Below are 12,996 nucleotides of genomic sequence, written 5' to 3' on the forward strand. Positions count from 1 at the left end.
AGTTGGGACTTTGTGTAAAAATAAAACAAAAACTTTGGACTAACTCATTCATTTGAAGAAATTAAATGACAGCAGAAATATCATTCCTTAATAATTTATAAACACCATGATTATGTCTTGAGGTGAGACTTTTGTGCTCATTACACAATTACTTATACAGGTACTGTGTCAGTTGTGTGTATCTGCATACATAGGGTTTACAAGCAGAAGCCAAAGGCAGGGTTCTCCTTATCCTCTTGAAAAAAACACTGGTAGTCAAGTATTGTCTGCAAACACATTATGGAACCAGCTGATTCAAAGTGAAGCGCGCGGCAGATCGAGCCCCACGTACAGACCCGGCAGGCCGGCCCGTCACAAACAGAGAGCAGCTCTACCTGAACTGGGCCTTGATGTTGCTGGGGCTAGAGGAGCGATTCTGGATCTCCTTCTCCTGCTTCTCCCTCAGGATCCTCTCAGCCAGCAGGAAGTACGTAGCAGTGATGTGGTTGTACTTGTTAGTTTCCAGAGCCCTCAGGAGTGGAGAGAGAAGACGAGAGCCGTTAAGGGATGGCAGCAGAGCTCTGAACAAGCAGGGATGCCAGGCCTCGCGTGGCTCTGTGCTCCTCCTGCAAACTGGCTTGCCCACCTGACAGCTGCTCATCAGCACTAAACAAACCCAGCAATGCAACATCTACGAAGGCAAACGCCCAACACCCACATGACAAACCTCACGCAGGCATCAATGAACAGACAGAAAACTAAGTCAAGTACCAAGGGCTGCTTCACCAAAAAGAAAAAATCCCGTGAAGTCACAAATCTTTAAGTAAATTCTCGGGCCCATGACGAGACAGCTGTCCTGCTGCTATTCTGTTATCAGTTCTACCTCTCAAGCTTTCATTATGATGGCCAGGCTTGTTAGAGCAACAGCATCTTCCTCAGAACACACTGCATTTACTGTAGAATAGCCTTGCCTCGATAGCCAATCATACAGGAAATGTGGTCTATTTATATTAATTTTGCAATCATCTGGCTTATTTCTGACCATGGCCTGTAAATTTCAAAAGCTTTTAAAAACAAACAGTTTGCAGTAAGTACTTGACAAATGTAGCCCCAGGAGATGTTTACACCCAGCACGTCTCCAGCATGTAGACCCATTCCCCAGTCTAACCAGTAGCACTGCAAAGCGATAAAAAGGCAGGGAAAGGAGAGCGTGTAACAAAGTGACAACTGTCAACCCAGCTGGAGAGGAGTTGGCGTCGAACTGTTCACACAGCTGGACTTACTCGATGATGGCCTCGCGGTCCGCGATGTCCCCCAGCACCATGCGCTGGATGATGCCGTTGTGCTCCTCCTCCGACAGGTTCTTGTGGGACACCAGGGGGATGTTGTACTTGGTGGCGGGCGAGGGGTCCACGCCCTGCAGCCAGGCGTGGCTCTCGATCTCGTCCAGCGAGGCGCGGCGCTTGGGGTCGCGCTGCAGCATGCGGTCGATGAGGCTGGAAGGGGGAGGGGGGAGAGACGCGGCTCAGTCTCGTGTTCGCAGCTTGTCTGCAGGGGCCTCCAGGGCTCCAGGAGGTCATGCATGTAAAGCCAACGGCAGCTCTGCTACCCACCACACATCAACACACAGGAGGGCACCACAGAAACAAGTTCTACTTGTGAACGAAGCCGACAAACACCTTCAGCCTTCGACGTACAGATGCCTGAGCACCCTGGAGCCTTCCACAGCGAAGGTACAGCTCATGTCCTTCAGCAACCACTTCAGATGATACACCTTCAACTATGAATAGGTTTGCTTTAAGCAAAATAATCAAACAGCCCAAATCAGTTTTAAATTCTCAAAAACTCTTTCAATACAGTGTCACATCTTCCTTAAGGTTTGATTTCTTTTCACACTGACAGCTTTGCGAGACTGTACGACCTATACTGTCATACTCTTACTAACGAAACACTTGGGACACCCTGGAAGCCTGGTCAAAAGTAAAATCCTAAAATCACAGTGATGGTGAAGAAGCCAAAAAGAGCCCCAAGAGCAGATCTACCAGAGGAAGATGGTACCACAGTGACGAAGTGGGTATGCTGTGCCAAGGAGGCCATGCTGATATGTGAAATGCATCCAGACAAGGAAGTCAAAGTGTGGAAAACACTCAATGACAATTGAATCTAGAAAAGTTCAATGGACAACTGCAGCAAGCTGATCCAACTTCTTTGCAAAGCCTAATTCTTGCCACGGTAATTAAGGATTGTCCTTGAAATTCAGAGAGCTTCTAGTGGAGGATACAGACATTTTATCAGTACAACTTTCAATAATTGGATTACCTCAAAATATACTGCACAATCAGTGCTATCAGGTAGCTGTACATTTTTCTCTCAAAGCTAAATAAGAACATTTTACATTTGCAAAAGTTAGTGTATCAGGTGTTGCAAGATTACTCCAACTACAACAGTACTGACTTCAATCGCAGTGGTGCATTTATGTCATACTGCACACACTGCAAAACTAAAGATCTTTAATTGAATTTACCTTTTCGGTGTTAAATTATATACTGTACATTTTTTTCAGAAAAAAACTAATAAGCTTGGCGGATAAATTACATACCGTCTATATACCAGTTGCAAATAAAAATCTAAACGAGTAGTCGGACAATGTATACACAGGTATGGTAAAGAGACCAGCCTGCACCAAAAAACAAAAAGCACAATATCCGTTGCAAATGTGCATAATAGCAATAACAAAAAACACAGCTGGACATCCTTTTGCTACTGAACTGGCAGTGGCTGACTTCCTTTTCTCCTTCTGTGATGAATGTGCGATTCAACAGCAGACGCATAGATCCTCAGCCCCACATACAAAGGTCAAAATATAGCAATGAAAGTCACCACAGACAGACTGCACTGCAGAGGAGAAACCTAACGGCTTCTTTCGGCCACTTGTGGAGCGCCCACTCTCTGGTCAGCGAGTGGGGGTGAGGGCCGATGGCCGCTGTCCTCAAGCCTATCCAGGGCTGAGAACACACCTTCTTCTCACCCCTCGGCAGCCCCCTTCTCCTCTCCAGAAGTCTTCCCCTGTTGGCGAGCGCACTGTTTTCCCTTATTTACTCCAATGTAGCACAACGCCTCGTTAATCTCTACTTGTACTTGTCTTGCAATGAACACCTTCTGGTCAAGGCACCAGTTTTAGTGTGCTACAGATATTCTGGACCTCAACCCAGTGTGTGTGGTTTGCTGGAGTTGAGCGCGAGTATCTATATTCGGAGTGCTTTGGAAAATTGCATACCCCTGTGGAAAAAAAGCAATGGAGACAAATGGTATGAGATAAAACAAGCTAATAGCGTCCTCATTATGTAAAAATCTCTAAACAGAGCCCTTACCGTACTTCAGTGGTTTCCACAAACGTGGCCAATTTGTGTTACATAATTATCCTCTAGTCTGTCCCTTTGCAGAATTGTCAGGAAAAGAAGCCCAAGAGGAATTGAATTTCATGCATATCTACAGAATGGCAGGGGCTGATAAGAATTTGCTGCATTTTTTAAGAACGATGCAGTCATCTCAAATTACTTCCAATTGTTAGAGAGGAGGAACAAGCTAAAAATGCATTTGAAAAAAACACAGAAACGATTTTCTAGTTTTTACTGATTACGAAAGGTGAAAAGAACCTAAGAATAAACACGCAGCAGATATCACAAACTTACACTGGCAAGGTTAGAGTGGGGGAACTGTGTCAGCAACTCAAGTCATATTTATATTTAATTTACACTAGATAATTTTTTATTCAGTTCAATGGTTAAGAAATGCCATTCTCGTATTCAATGTGATTTTTATTTAACACCACCAGCTCGGTGTTTCAGCAGTTATATAGGCGATTAAGATGCACACGGCAGGTCTTTCTCTGCCTCTCCTTCAATTTAAGCTTGCCTCATGGCCAACAGTGAGCATGGCAGACAAATAGAGGTTAATACCGGGCCGAAACGAAGAACACAAACAAGGTTGAGTTGTGGCTGCTGGGTATGTGAATTCAGATACAGATGTTGTCGTCTTATCAGCACAAGACTATTGCAAGAGTACGACGCACGCCCCTCCTCTACCCACCTGGCACAACACACATCTGCCGACTGTTTCCAATCAGGCAGGCCTCCATTTCAGAAATCGGGGAGGCACGGATTATAGCAAACACGTGATTTCAGATGAACACGAGTTAAACGCAGGTCACACCCTATCCCCTGCCACAGACAGCGAGGGGAGGTACTGTACATCACAGCTCTAGTAAAGAGGAAGCTTATGCAAGGAATGTGGATGAGGCACTGCTCAATAAGGAAACAAGTCCCAATTCTCTCCATTTCCAAAGCAATACCAAGCCCCTGTGGCTTTCACAAAAACACGTACAGCAATCTCAGCCTAAGCAGCCTTTTGGCCATTTTTCTTTGGTTTCACACATGTGCACCAGGTTACATGCACTCACTGACTTAGTCAGCGCCAGTGTTTCATCTGAACAGACAAATAACTAAAGTCACTTACGTTTATGGAACGAAACAGAAAAGCAATCACCAGGACTACACCCTTTTAAAATCCCACTAACAAATGCTTTATATTCAAAGCAATCTCATAAACATGTACATGCATAATAAATGCATGCCAACCAGCCCAACTCTGTCAAAAAGCTTTTTTTTTTTAATCTGAAACTTGATGGCAGTATAATTTGCATGTAATTACACAGAAGCAGAAACTGGCTTTCAAAAAATAATGAAAGTCATTTTTCTGACCCAGGGAAAATGTGCACTTTGGGAAAATCAGAAAGGTGGTTCTTTCTGAACCCTTGCTATTCGAAGGCGAATCACTGAAAAACCTGTCTGCTAAAATGCTTTCTGCAAAACAGCTCATTTACGCTCACGGGGTTTGGTGCTACAGTACTGACGACTCCTTGACCAGCAGCTGTTTAAATCGGTTTAGTTTTCAAGAACCTGGTGCTTTGTGCCTTCAATCAGTCTCGCATGCAGGGCTTTCTGCGCTTCACATGTTGAACAGCAGGGCAAGAAAAATGTTTTGGTTGTCCATCTAAAAAGAAATCATTTCAGACAGGAGCCTTTGTGGAAGTGCCGTTGTTTCGAAGAAAAGGGCTGTGGCAGTGGACTGGATAGCTAGTTCCCAGGAGGGCGAAGTTCATACCCAGCTCCTCCAGAGAAATGGCAGGTTCAGACCCGTACTACTCCTGGCTACTAACAACCAAACACGCTCGCTGAGCCGATCCCCCCCCCGGTCGTGACCTTTTGGAGGTGCTCCTGCTTTTGCCTCACTTGTTCAACAAAGTTCATTTTAACTCATTCAAACTCCAGGCCAGGGGATATTCCAGAGCATGTTTCAGCCAATTTACTGCACACAGAAATCACTGCAGGCCTTTTCTTCTTCAGGTCATGTCACTTTCACCTTCTGTGGTCTTATTTTCAGTATCATTGTTTGCCTGGACCCAACACTCCCTAGAACAGAAGGGATCTGGATGCTAGGATTTCTCCACCAGATGAGTTAAGTTACAATTTTATTCATCTCGAGTTCTATATTTCTATCACTTTCGTCTTGTCAGCCATTTACTACTCACAGTCGTGTCACTGAAACACGAGGAGGACAGTACTGGGGCCTACGTGGAAGCACATTCAACACTGGGAACAGGAGGCTCTCTACTTAAAGGTTTTCAACAAACCACCAGTTCTCCAACCTTTGGCGAAAAGCACATTTACACCGCCATTTTCATTCATGACACAATGTTTGTGATCCTGCATTACTGCAGTTATACATTCCTCTAGCCAGACCAGCTCCGAGCCACCCTGTGGGCACGGTCTGAGCAGAAACGGGACTCATGCAAGTACAGCATGCATACCTCACACTGCTGAAGCATGCAGCACAGAAGGGGAATGGTATTTGTAAACTACCAGACGAATAAATAAAGTGGTATCAGAGGCTAGCTACACGATACAGCCCTGACAGGAGCTCAGAACATTGCAAAAGGAACTGCAGAAAGATTCTCCATAGAACTGCTGAACCCTCTAAGAATGCACACTGACATTTTGCACTGCACAATTCGAACATTTTTATAAAGCAATAACAAAGCTAATTTACAAATGTCCCAGGGAATTCACTAAAAATACATTATATATTCTTTTGGATTATTAAGCTTTGAAAGTAAATCCATTTGAATAAAGAGCGTGTGTAGTGAAAATGATTAGCATATTATAACAAGGAAATGTAAATTTATAATCTCAACAGCTGTGCCTCAGAGCTGAAGACTGTAAATTCGGAATTATCTAGACAAGACATAAAAAGATGTTTCAGAAAATGCTGCGCATAATTAACTTTAGTTAAGTACTGAAAAATATCAGTTGCTCAGGTATACACACCACTCACATCGCCAATATCCCATTCATTTGTATGCCTTGTTCACTTGGATACACGTGATATACAGCCCTCTGTGAATGTGATCATAATTACAGGGCAAGAGAAACCTGTCCCATTGCATCTGGACTCTGTACCCTCAAGGCAATGCTCTCCGACTGCTGCTTTACCACAGATTAAAGGATTTCCTGTGTGGTACATCATGTTTGACAAATGTAGGACACGGAGACAAAATGCAACACCATTCAAATATAGAATCTATATCTTTATTCCCTTGGGTAACTACCTTTAGCAGAAATCAGAAAATGGTACATTTAGTTTCCTCAGGCAATACCGTTGTGTGTTGGTGGGAGGTAGACTACTAGGGTGTAAATAATTCTGCATAAAATGTGCCCACAAAGATAGTGACACCAGGCCAGACTATATTGGGAGCCTCAAATTGGAAAGTAATTTTTTCATTGAAACCTCATTGCATCATCTTTTAAATTTAAACGTTTGGGTTAACTTTCACACCATTTAGTTTCATTTAAGTAATTATCACCTTGTTATAAAAATAAGGCAGTTATTGCTTTATCATCAAACACCTATACATTTGAGAGGATGTTGCAAGTTTTAATTAATTTGATATCTGTTTTAATATTCAGTAACTCTGGCGCACTGGGCACAAAATACTTATTTAATTTCTAAATGTCTTGTTGGAAAAAATAAATTGCTGGTGCAGTAATGGCCTAGAAACAGAAAGGGGTCTCTTCCTCCAGTTACAGCGCTGTAGCAGCAAAGAATCAACTGCTAAAAATATTTTCAAGGCCTCTACAAAGAAAGTAACAAATATAGAGAACAGATAACGTGATCCTAGGAACGTTCATCACTAATGCTCTTGCGCACTTACTAAACACAACAGCCTCTGTTGTTCTCAAACATTCAATGTACTGTGCATGAGGTAAAGCCAAGATGAAAGTCGATGCAGGTCTTAAATTTTCTGTGAGCTGGGAGCACCTATTTAATTTAAGATTAATATCTTCCAACCTATATTGTTTGGGGAAAATATACACACAAATGCGGCAGCAATTTGAATCATGTGCTGTCCTTTAGGAAATGACTTCCTTTGCTGGCCATTCAGTTAACACTGAAAGAAAAAGATGCACATCATAATCAAGGCAGACATTTCCATTTCTCTGGCTGTTTTTACAGCACCACAAACTACTTACTTCCATGTTGATTCTACAATGCCCAGGACAGACAGTTGACATTAGACAGGCCAAAATAAAAGTTTTTTTCCATCAAATTCCACATATTCTCTCTGCCAGAAAATGAGTTGGATTGAAAATAACCCACACAGAATGGAAAAAAAAAAACATAATAGCCTGCTGTCCACAACCTGTAGCAGTTTAACCAGAAAGCTGCACCCCGCAAGAGCTCACACTGTGCAAAGCTGCATGGCCTTGTCAGGAACATGTCTATCGCATCAGCTGCAGATCACACCACAGCCGGTCACACCTGCTACATCCCTCACACGCTACAGACGGATACAAACTCCAGCCCACCTTACCCTCGTTTCAGTAAATTTTGTGTTCATCCTAATCCCTAATGATGATTAAGGCAAGGATACCTTCAGCAGCATTTAAAACAAGTAGAAAATTCTTCTCTGTTCTGCTATAAAGAGCCTAAAGCTACACATTCAAACATTCCCACCTTCACAAAAAAGGCTACCCCATGTGTGGCTCTTACATAAATCTCAGCTTTTCAATAAAACCTCAAAATCAGAAACATTTTACACTACTTAAGACTCGTACAGCCACTGTATCTTTAAATGTCCGAGATGTTGATGTGGGGTTATCGGAAAGCTCCAGAAATAACTACAATGAGCAATGCTAACATCTCCCTAACATATAAATCTTGGCAATCAAGGAGGTCAATTGTGAGATATACGTTTACCACATAGTAGTCACTTGTTCTGGAAGCAATCACCCTTTGTTCTTTTCTGCTTCTCCATCAGCTGAATTGGATCCACCTCGATTATAAATATCCAAGAAGTAAGCTACTGGTCGGGGTGGCTCTAAAGGGCAGCTGGAACGAATTCAATGTAAACAAAGGCTTGATGGCTGCCCTCCAGTCCTAAACAGACCTGCTCGGTGACACCAGGTTTGGAGAGGAGAAAGAGAGAGATGCTGGTTTTGGATTTTCCTGCTGCGCCTCCATGTGATGCTCCTATCTGCGAGTCTTCAGAACTCCTCCACCTCTACTTTGGCTCGCAAGCACAGGTCAGCTTACAACACAACGCCTCTCTACTCGCGCTAAAACGGCTCTTTCACAGTCCGGAGGGCAATCCTAATAAACATGCCAGAAATGGCCTGATGAATCACGGAGATGCACTCGGAAGGTTGCTATGGACTGTCTGGCTTGTCATTTCCATCACAATCCCTTCAGTGGCAATAACATGCAGAGGCAGTTAGCTTGTGTTGTGTAATAATTGTATTTTTACCACAACTATTAACTACTTGGCTCATAAATCTCACCCATTCAGCAGAAGTTGAAAAGAGAAAGCAAACGGAAACTGCAGAATGAGCCATTCATAATGTGCTGTTTGGCTGAATGTTTTTCACAGTTAATGGCTGTAACATGTAATCACCCCCATGTTCTACCTGCTGAAGTTATAGTCACAAGCGCAGGCTGAAACACGTTTTTAAAACAGACAGCTGCTTTTGTGGATATGTTTCTTGTTCAGAAAATAATGGCCAGAACATTTGGGCGGCTTAAAGATGCATAATATCTGTACCATATAAATTGACAGATCCTTATAATGTTCAAGGCTGTCATGATTCAAGTTCGGTGGGGGGTCATTTTGTAACACGGCCCTCTAATACTGGCAGCTTGCGTCTGGCTTTCAATACCACTTTCAGAGGGGAAAAAGGTTATAAACTCTCAATGGCAGCCAATGATACAGCTACAGCAGTAACAAAACGCAGAAACTTCAAAGAACAGTATAATTTAAAGAAAAAGGTCTGCTGTATGTACAGGTGACAAATGGTCTCAATGCTTCTGTTTTCTATAATAGTCTGCATTTCTGCTTCTAATTAAATACCACCTACGCCACACTATTGCATGAATTATTACTAACTTATTTCAATAAACTCAAATATAGGGTTTTGTAATCTAAAAACCTGTGATAATAAATATTTAAAAGGGTTACTGAAATCCCAAATCTTATTTAACTGCTGCATTTTAAGGTTGAAACCCCATCCCATCTTCCTTTAAAACCCCAAACAGGCAAAGCACAATCTGCTGCTTTACTCCTGGGCAACAAGAGGGCGGGCATGAGCATGAGGAGAGCACTTACTCCTTGCAGTCGTGGGACACGTGCGATGGTACTGTGTACTTGCAGTCCATGATCATGGTCAGAGTCTCGCTGTCATTTGCTTCCTGGAATGGAGGCTGCCCACATACTAACATGAAAAGAATCACTCCCAAGCTCCAGATATCTGCAGAAAGACAAGAAGAAAACATGTCATCCCATGGCTCTCCAACGTTCAGGGTCAGGATTCTGAGCCATCCAGCTACTGCTTTCAAGTCTGTACATGGCGATTCATTCTTAAAGTGCACATAGAAAAGAAAAGAAATTGTTTGTTTATATAAATTGAAGCGGAGACAAGAAGTAGCTGATGACATTAGTTCTGGTTCCTTCAGAGCTGGAATTAAGCGACGACGATGAGCTATTTATAAAGGGCAGAAGGAAAAGAAACCCTACAGCATGGTTTTAAAAACAACCTTTTTAAAGAGTCTGATCTAAAAGGAAAGCATATTAAAACTCAATGTCAACAGAGAAAACAGTCAATGTGTTAGAGCAATGTGTCAACTTCAAAGCCAACCAGAACCATTCTAAGTACATAATTATTCCTTATGTTTCTGTAATGTTTTTCATTCCAAAGTCTCCCCAAGTGCTTGACACGTTGGACACTGCACCAGCAGCCCACGACACAACAGGTCTCCCTCTCCACTGAACAGTCAAACATTTTATTTACTGACAAGGCTTCACACTTTGGAGATGCATTACAGTGCAGATGATTTGAGTTTGGCCTTGAAAATAGGAAGCAGAGAAACCATTCATTTATTGCTTTAAAACTAAAACCTGAAGACAAACCGTGCCAAACGTGAAGAGACTCAGTGGGTGGTCTGTTTTGTGAACCAGACCGCCATATCTTAACAAATCGCCTAATTATAAAATCAATTTAAAGGTTTGAAACGTGTTTGTAGAAAATACATCTAAGCTAAACTTCCGATCTAAAACTTTTTTGTACACCTGCCCTGAGAGTATCTTCCAGAATGTACTGGAATCACCTGCATCTTTTCCCACTGAGAGCCTGCAGCACGAAGAGTCGGACTGTGGACCGATCCAGTTCTCGTTTAACATTAACTCGTTTAATAATTAATAAAAAATTCTGAAACTGCATAAATGGTCAGAGTGTTAGCTATGATTTACCGAATCCAGCTGTGTACTGTGCACACTTTATTTATATGTCATGTCATTCGCCAAACCGCTTTATACCATATGGTGTCGTGGGAAGCCGGGGCGCAAGGCAGGGGACACCCTGGAGGGGGCGCCAGTCCATCGCAGGGCCAGTGCAAGCCAGTCACACATGGGGACAATTTGGAAGCCACTGTAAAGTCCGAGGGGGGAATTTGGCCCGGACACTGGGATAACTCCCTACTCTTCTCGAGAATTGCCTGACCACTGAGAGTCTGGACCTCAGATTAGTGTCTCATTGGAAAGACAGACTTGATTTATATGATTGAGAACAATTAAATCCCTTAACACTTCATGTGTGTTTTAATTACAACATGCATGTATAGCACTGATGTGGTCAAAACAGATTAAAAAAATCCTTGAACAGAAGAATAACTAAGAATGAGGATAACAGACGTTGAAAGATCAAGTGCCTTTCTTTCTACTACTAGAGAGGAGTTTGGTTTTTACTCCACCCCATGCAGTTGCATTAGAAATCTTCCCTGCAGACTCCAGCTAATGCCGGCTCCCTATCTCGCGCAGGCAGGACACTTTACTCATCAGGAGGCAAGCTTCAATCTCAGCTCTGCAGCTGCTGCCGGACTACCAATGTGTCAAGCTGCCTGCTGGGAAAAGCCACAGCATGGAGAAGGAACACACAGGGTGGGTGCTTTTTCCTCTCCATTATATCAAAGCCAGAGGCAAAGGGAGAGAGAAACAGGTCCAGTATGCTTCACCATGCAGCAGGAGTTCCTATGGAGCAAGACTCCCCAAGGAAACAGCATTCTTTTTCCTTTTGTACTTCAGCACACCTGCTGTGCAGTAGAATGCAATCCATCTGCAAACTAATTATTTTAATAAACTGATAAACCCTTAAGGTGCCCAGTATGTTTCCTCTCCCCCACCAATCAAAAGCTCGGAAACTAAAATTCCCCAAGCAAGGTTTTCCAGCTTAGCGATATCATAGCTTCTGCAGTTGCACCACAGAACAGTCAGGAATTGTAACTAGGACACTGTAAAGAAGGGGTCACAAATGTAGTCATTTTAGTGTCTGGTCTTCACTACTTTTACTTTTTCGCTTATCTTCACCAAATTCATGCCAAAGCAAAGCTGCAAACAGATCTCAGTATAGGAAGGAAAACAGCAATACCCTACAATGAACAACACGTATTCGCAAAGGAGTTTGCAAGCCCTTTAAAAAGGGCTGCTATGCAGTTCGCGCACTGGGTCCAGTTTTAACACCTGCCTCTGTAAAAACACATACTTTCTAAATCAAGAATAAAAGAATCCAGTGTCTATTTGCTACTTTGCGCAGTGAAACAAAACCTATTTCTCCCCAGCAGCTAGAAAGGATAACAGCAACTGTACATGCAACTCAAAATGGTACCTTTTAGTGTCAGCACAGAGAACAAACTGAAGAAAAAGGCTACAGAATAGCTAGCTAGACATTTTAAAATTAGTAAAACGTAAAACAAACTGTGCACGGCTACAAAAGAACTGCGATGTGATTTTTGCTGGTCTTTTCACGGCCTGTCTAGTGAATGGCCCACTGTACTGCTTCTCTCCCCCATGACAGACTCTCCGACCAGCTATGACCAATGGACTGGTGTACAATACTGATCCGCCCTGACGACCTGCTCTTAAACATCTTAAAACATGGCTAACTTGAAATCTGAAAGGACTTACTATGCATGTTTGAAGTTTGAAGACCCTTAGCAAACAATGAGATCATTTACAAACTGATCCTTCTGTCTAAAAACATTAAGGGCCTAATAAAAGGGAAGATTGTCAAGAAATGTGTACAGGTATTAGACACAAAAATGGATAATGCATTTACACTACAGACTTCATAAAATGCATGTTTTCCACCCATGCTCTGTTTTGGAGCATTTGGCAAAAAATACTTTCAATATTGCCTATAATATCAATAAACTCTATCCCCTTTTGTGCTGCTGCACTAACAACTATACAGGTCTTTTGCAATGACTGCATTCATCCCCAGGCTGAATAAGGACAAATGAGGATTGACTACAATGCTCTGAACAGAGCATGGAGCAATTACCTGATTAAAGCTTATAACTCAGCTCTGCAACCCTAGTTTTTCCACCCGTGCTAGAGAGATAGCGCCTCTGAAA

At 42.6% G+C, this 12,996-nt stretch overlaps 1 protein-coding gene across 1 annotated transcript in view; it reads right to left on the reverse strand.

The window, feature by feature from the left end:
- snrka (SNF related kinase a) overlaps positions 1-12,996 on the reverse strand; it is a 43,372-nt gene that overhangs the window by 7,168 nt on the left and 23,208 nt on the right. The window contains exons 3-5 of the mRNA XM_006635523.3: positions 9,698-9,839; positions 1,263-1,475; positions 375-509 (exon numbers count right to left, since the gene is read on the reverse strand). Coding sequence (XP_006635586.2) covers positions 375-509; positions 1,263-1,475; positions 9,698-9,839 — 490 coding nt within the window. The remainder of the gene's footprint in view (positions 1-374; positions 510-1,262; positions 1,476-9,697; positions 9,840-12,996) is intronic.

Source organism: Lepisosteus oculatus, chromosome 10, assembly GCF_040954835.1.
Source record: "Lepisosteus oculatus isolate fLepOcu1 chromosome 10, fLepOcu1.hap2, whole genome shotgun sequence".
In the NCBI taxonomy this organism is placed as follows: Eukaryota; Metazoa; Chordata; class Actinopteri; order Semionotiformes; family Lepisosteidae; genus Lepisosteus; species Lepisosteus oculatus.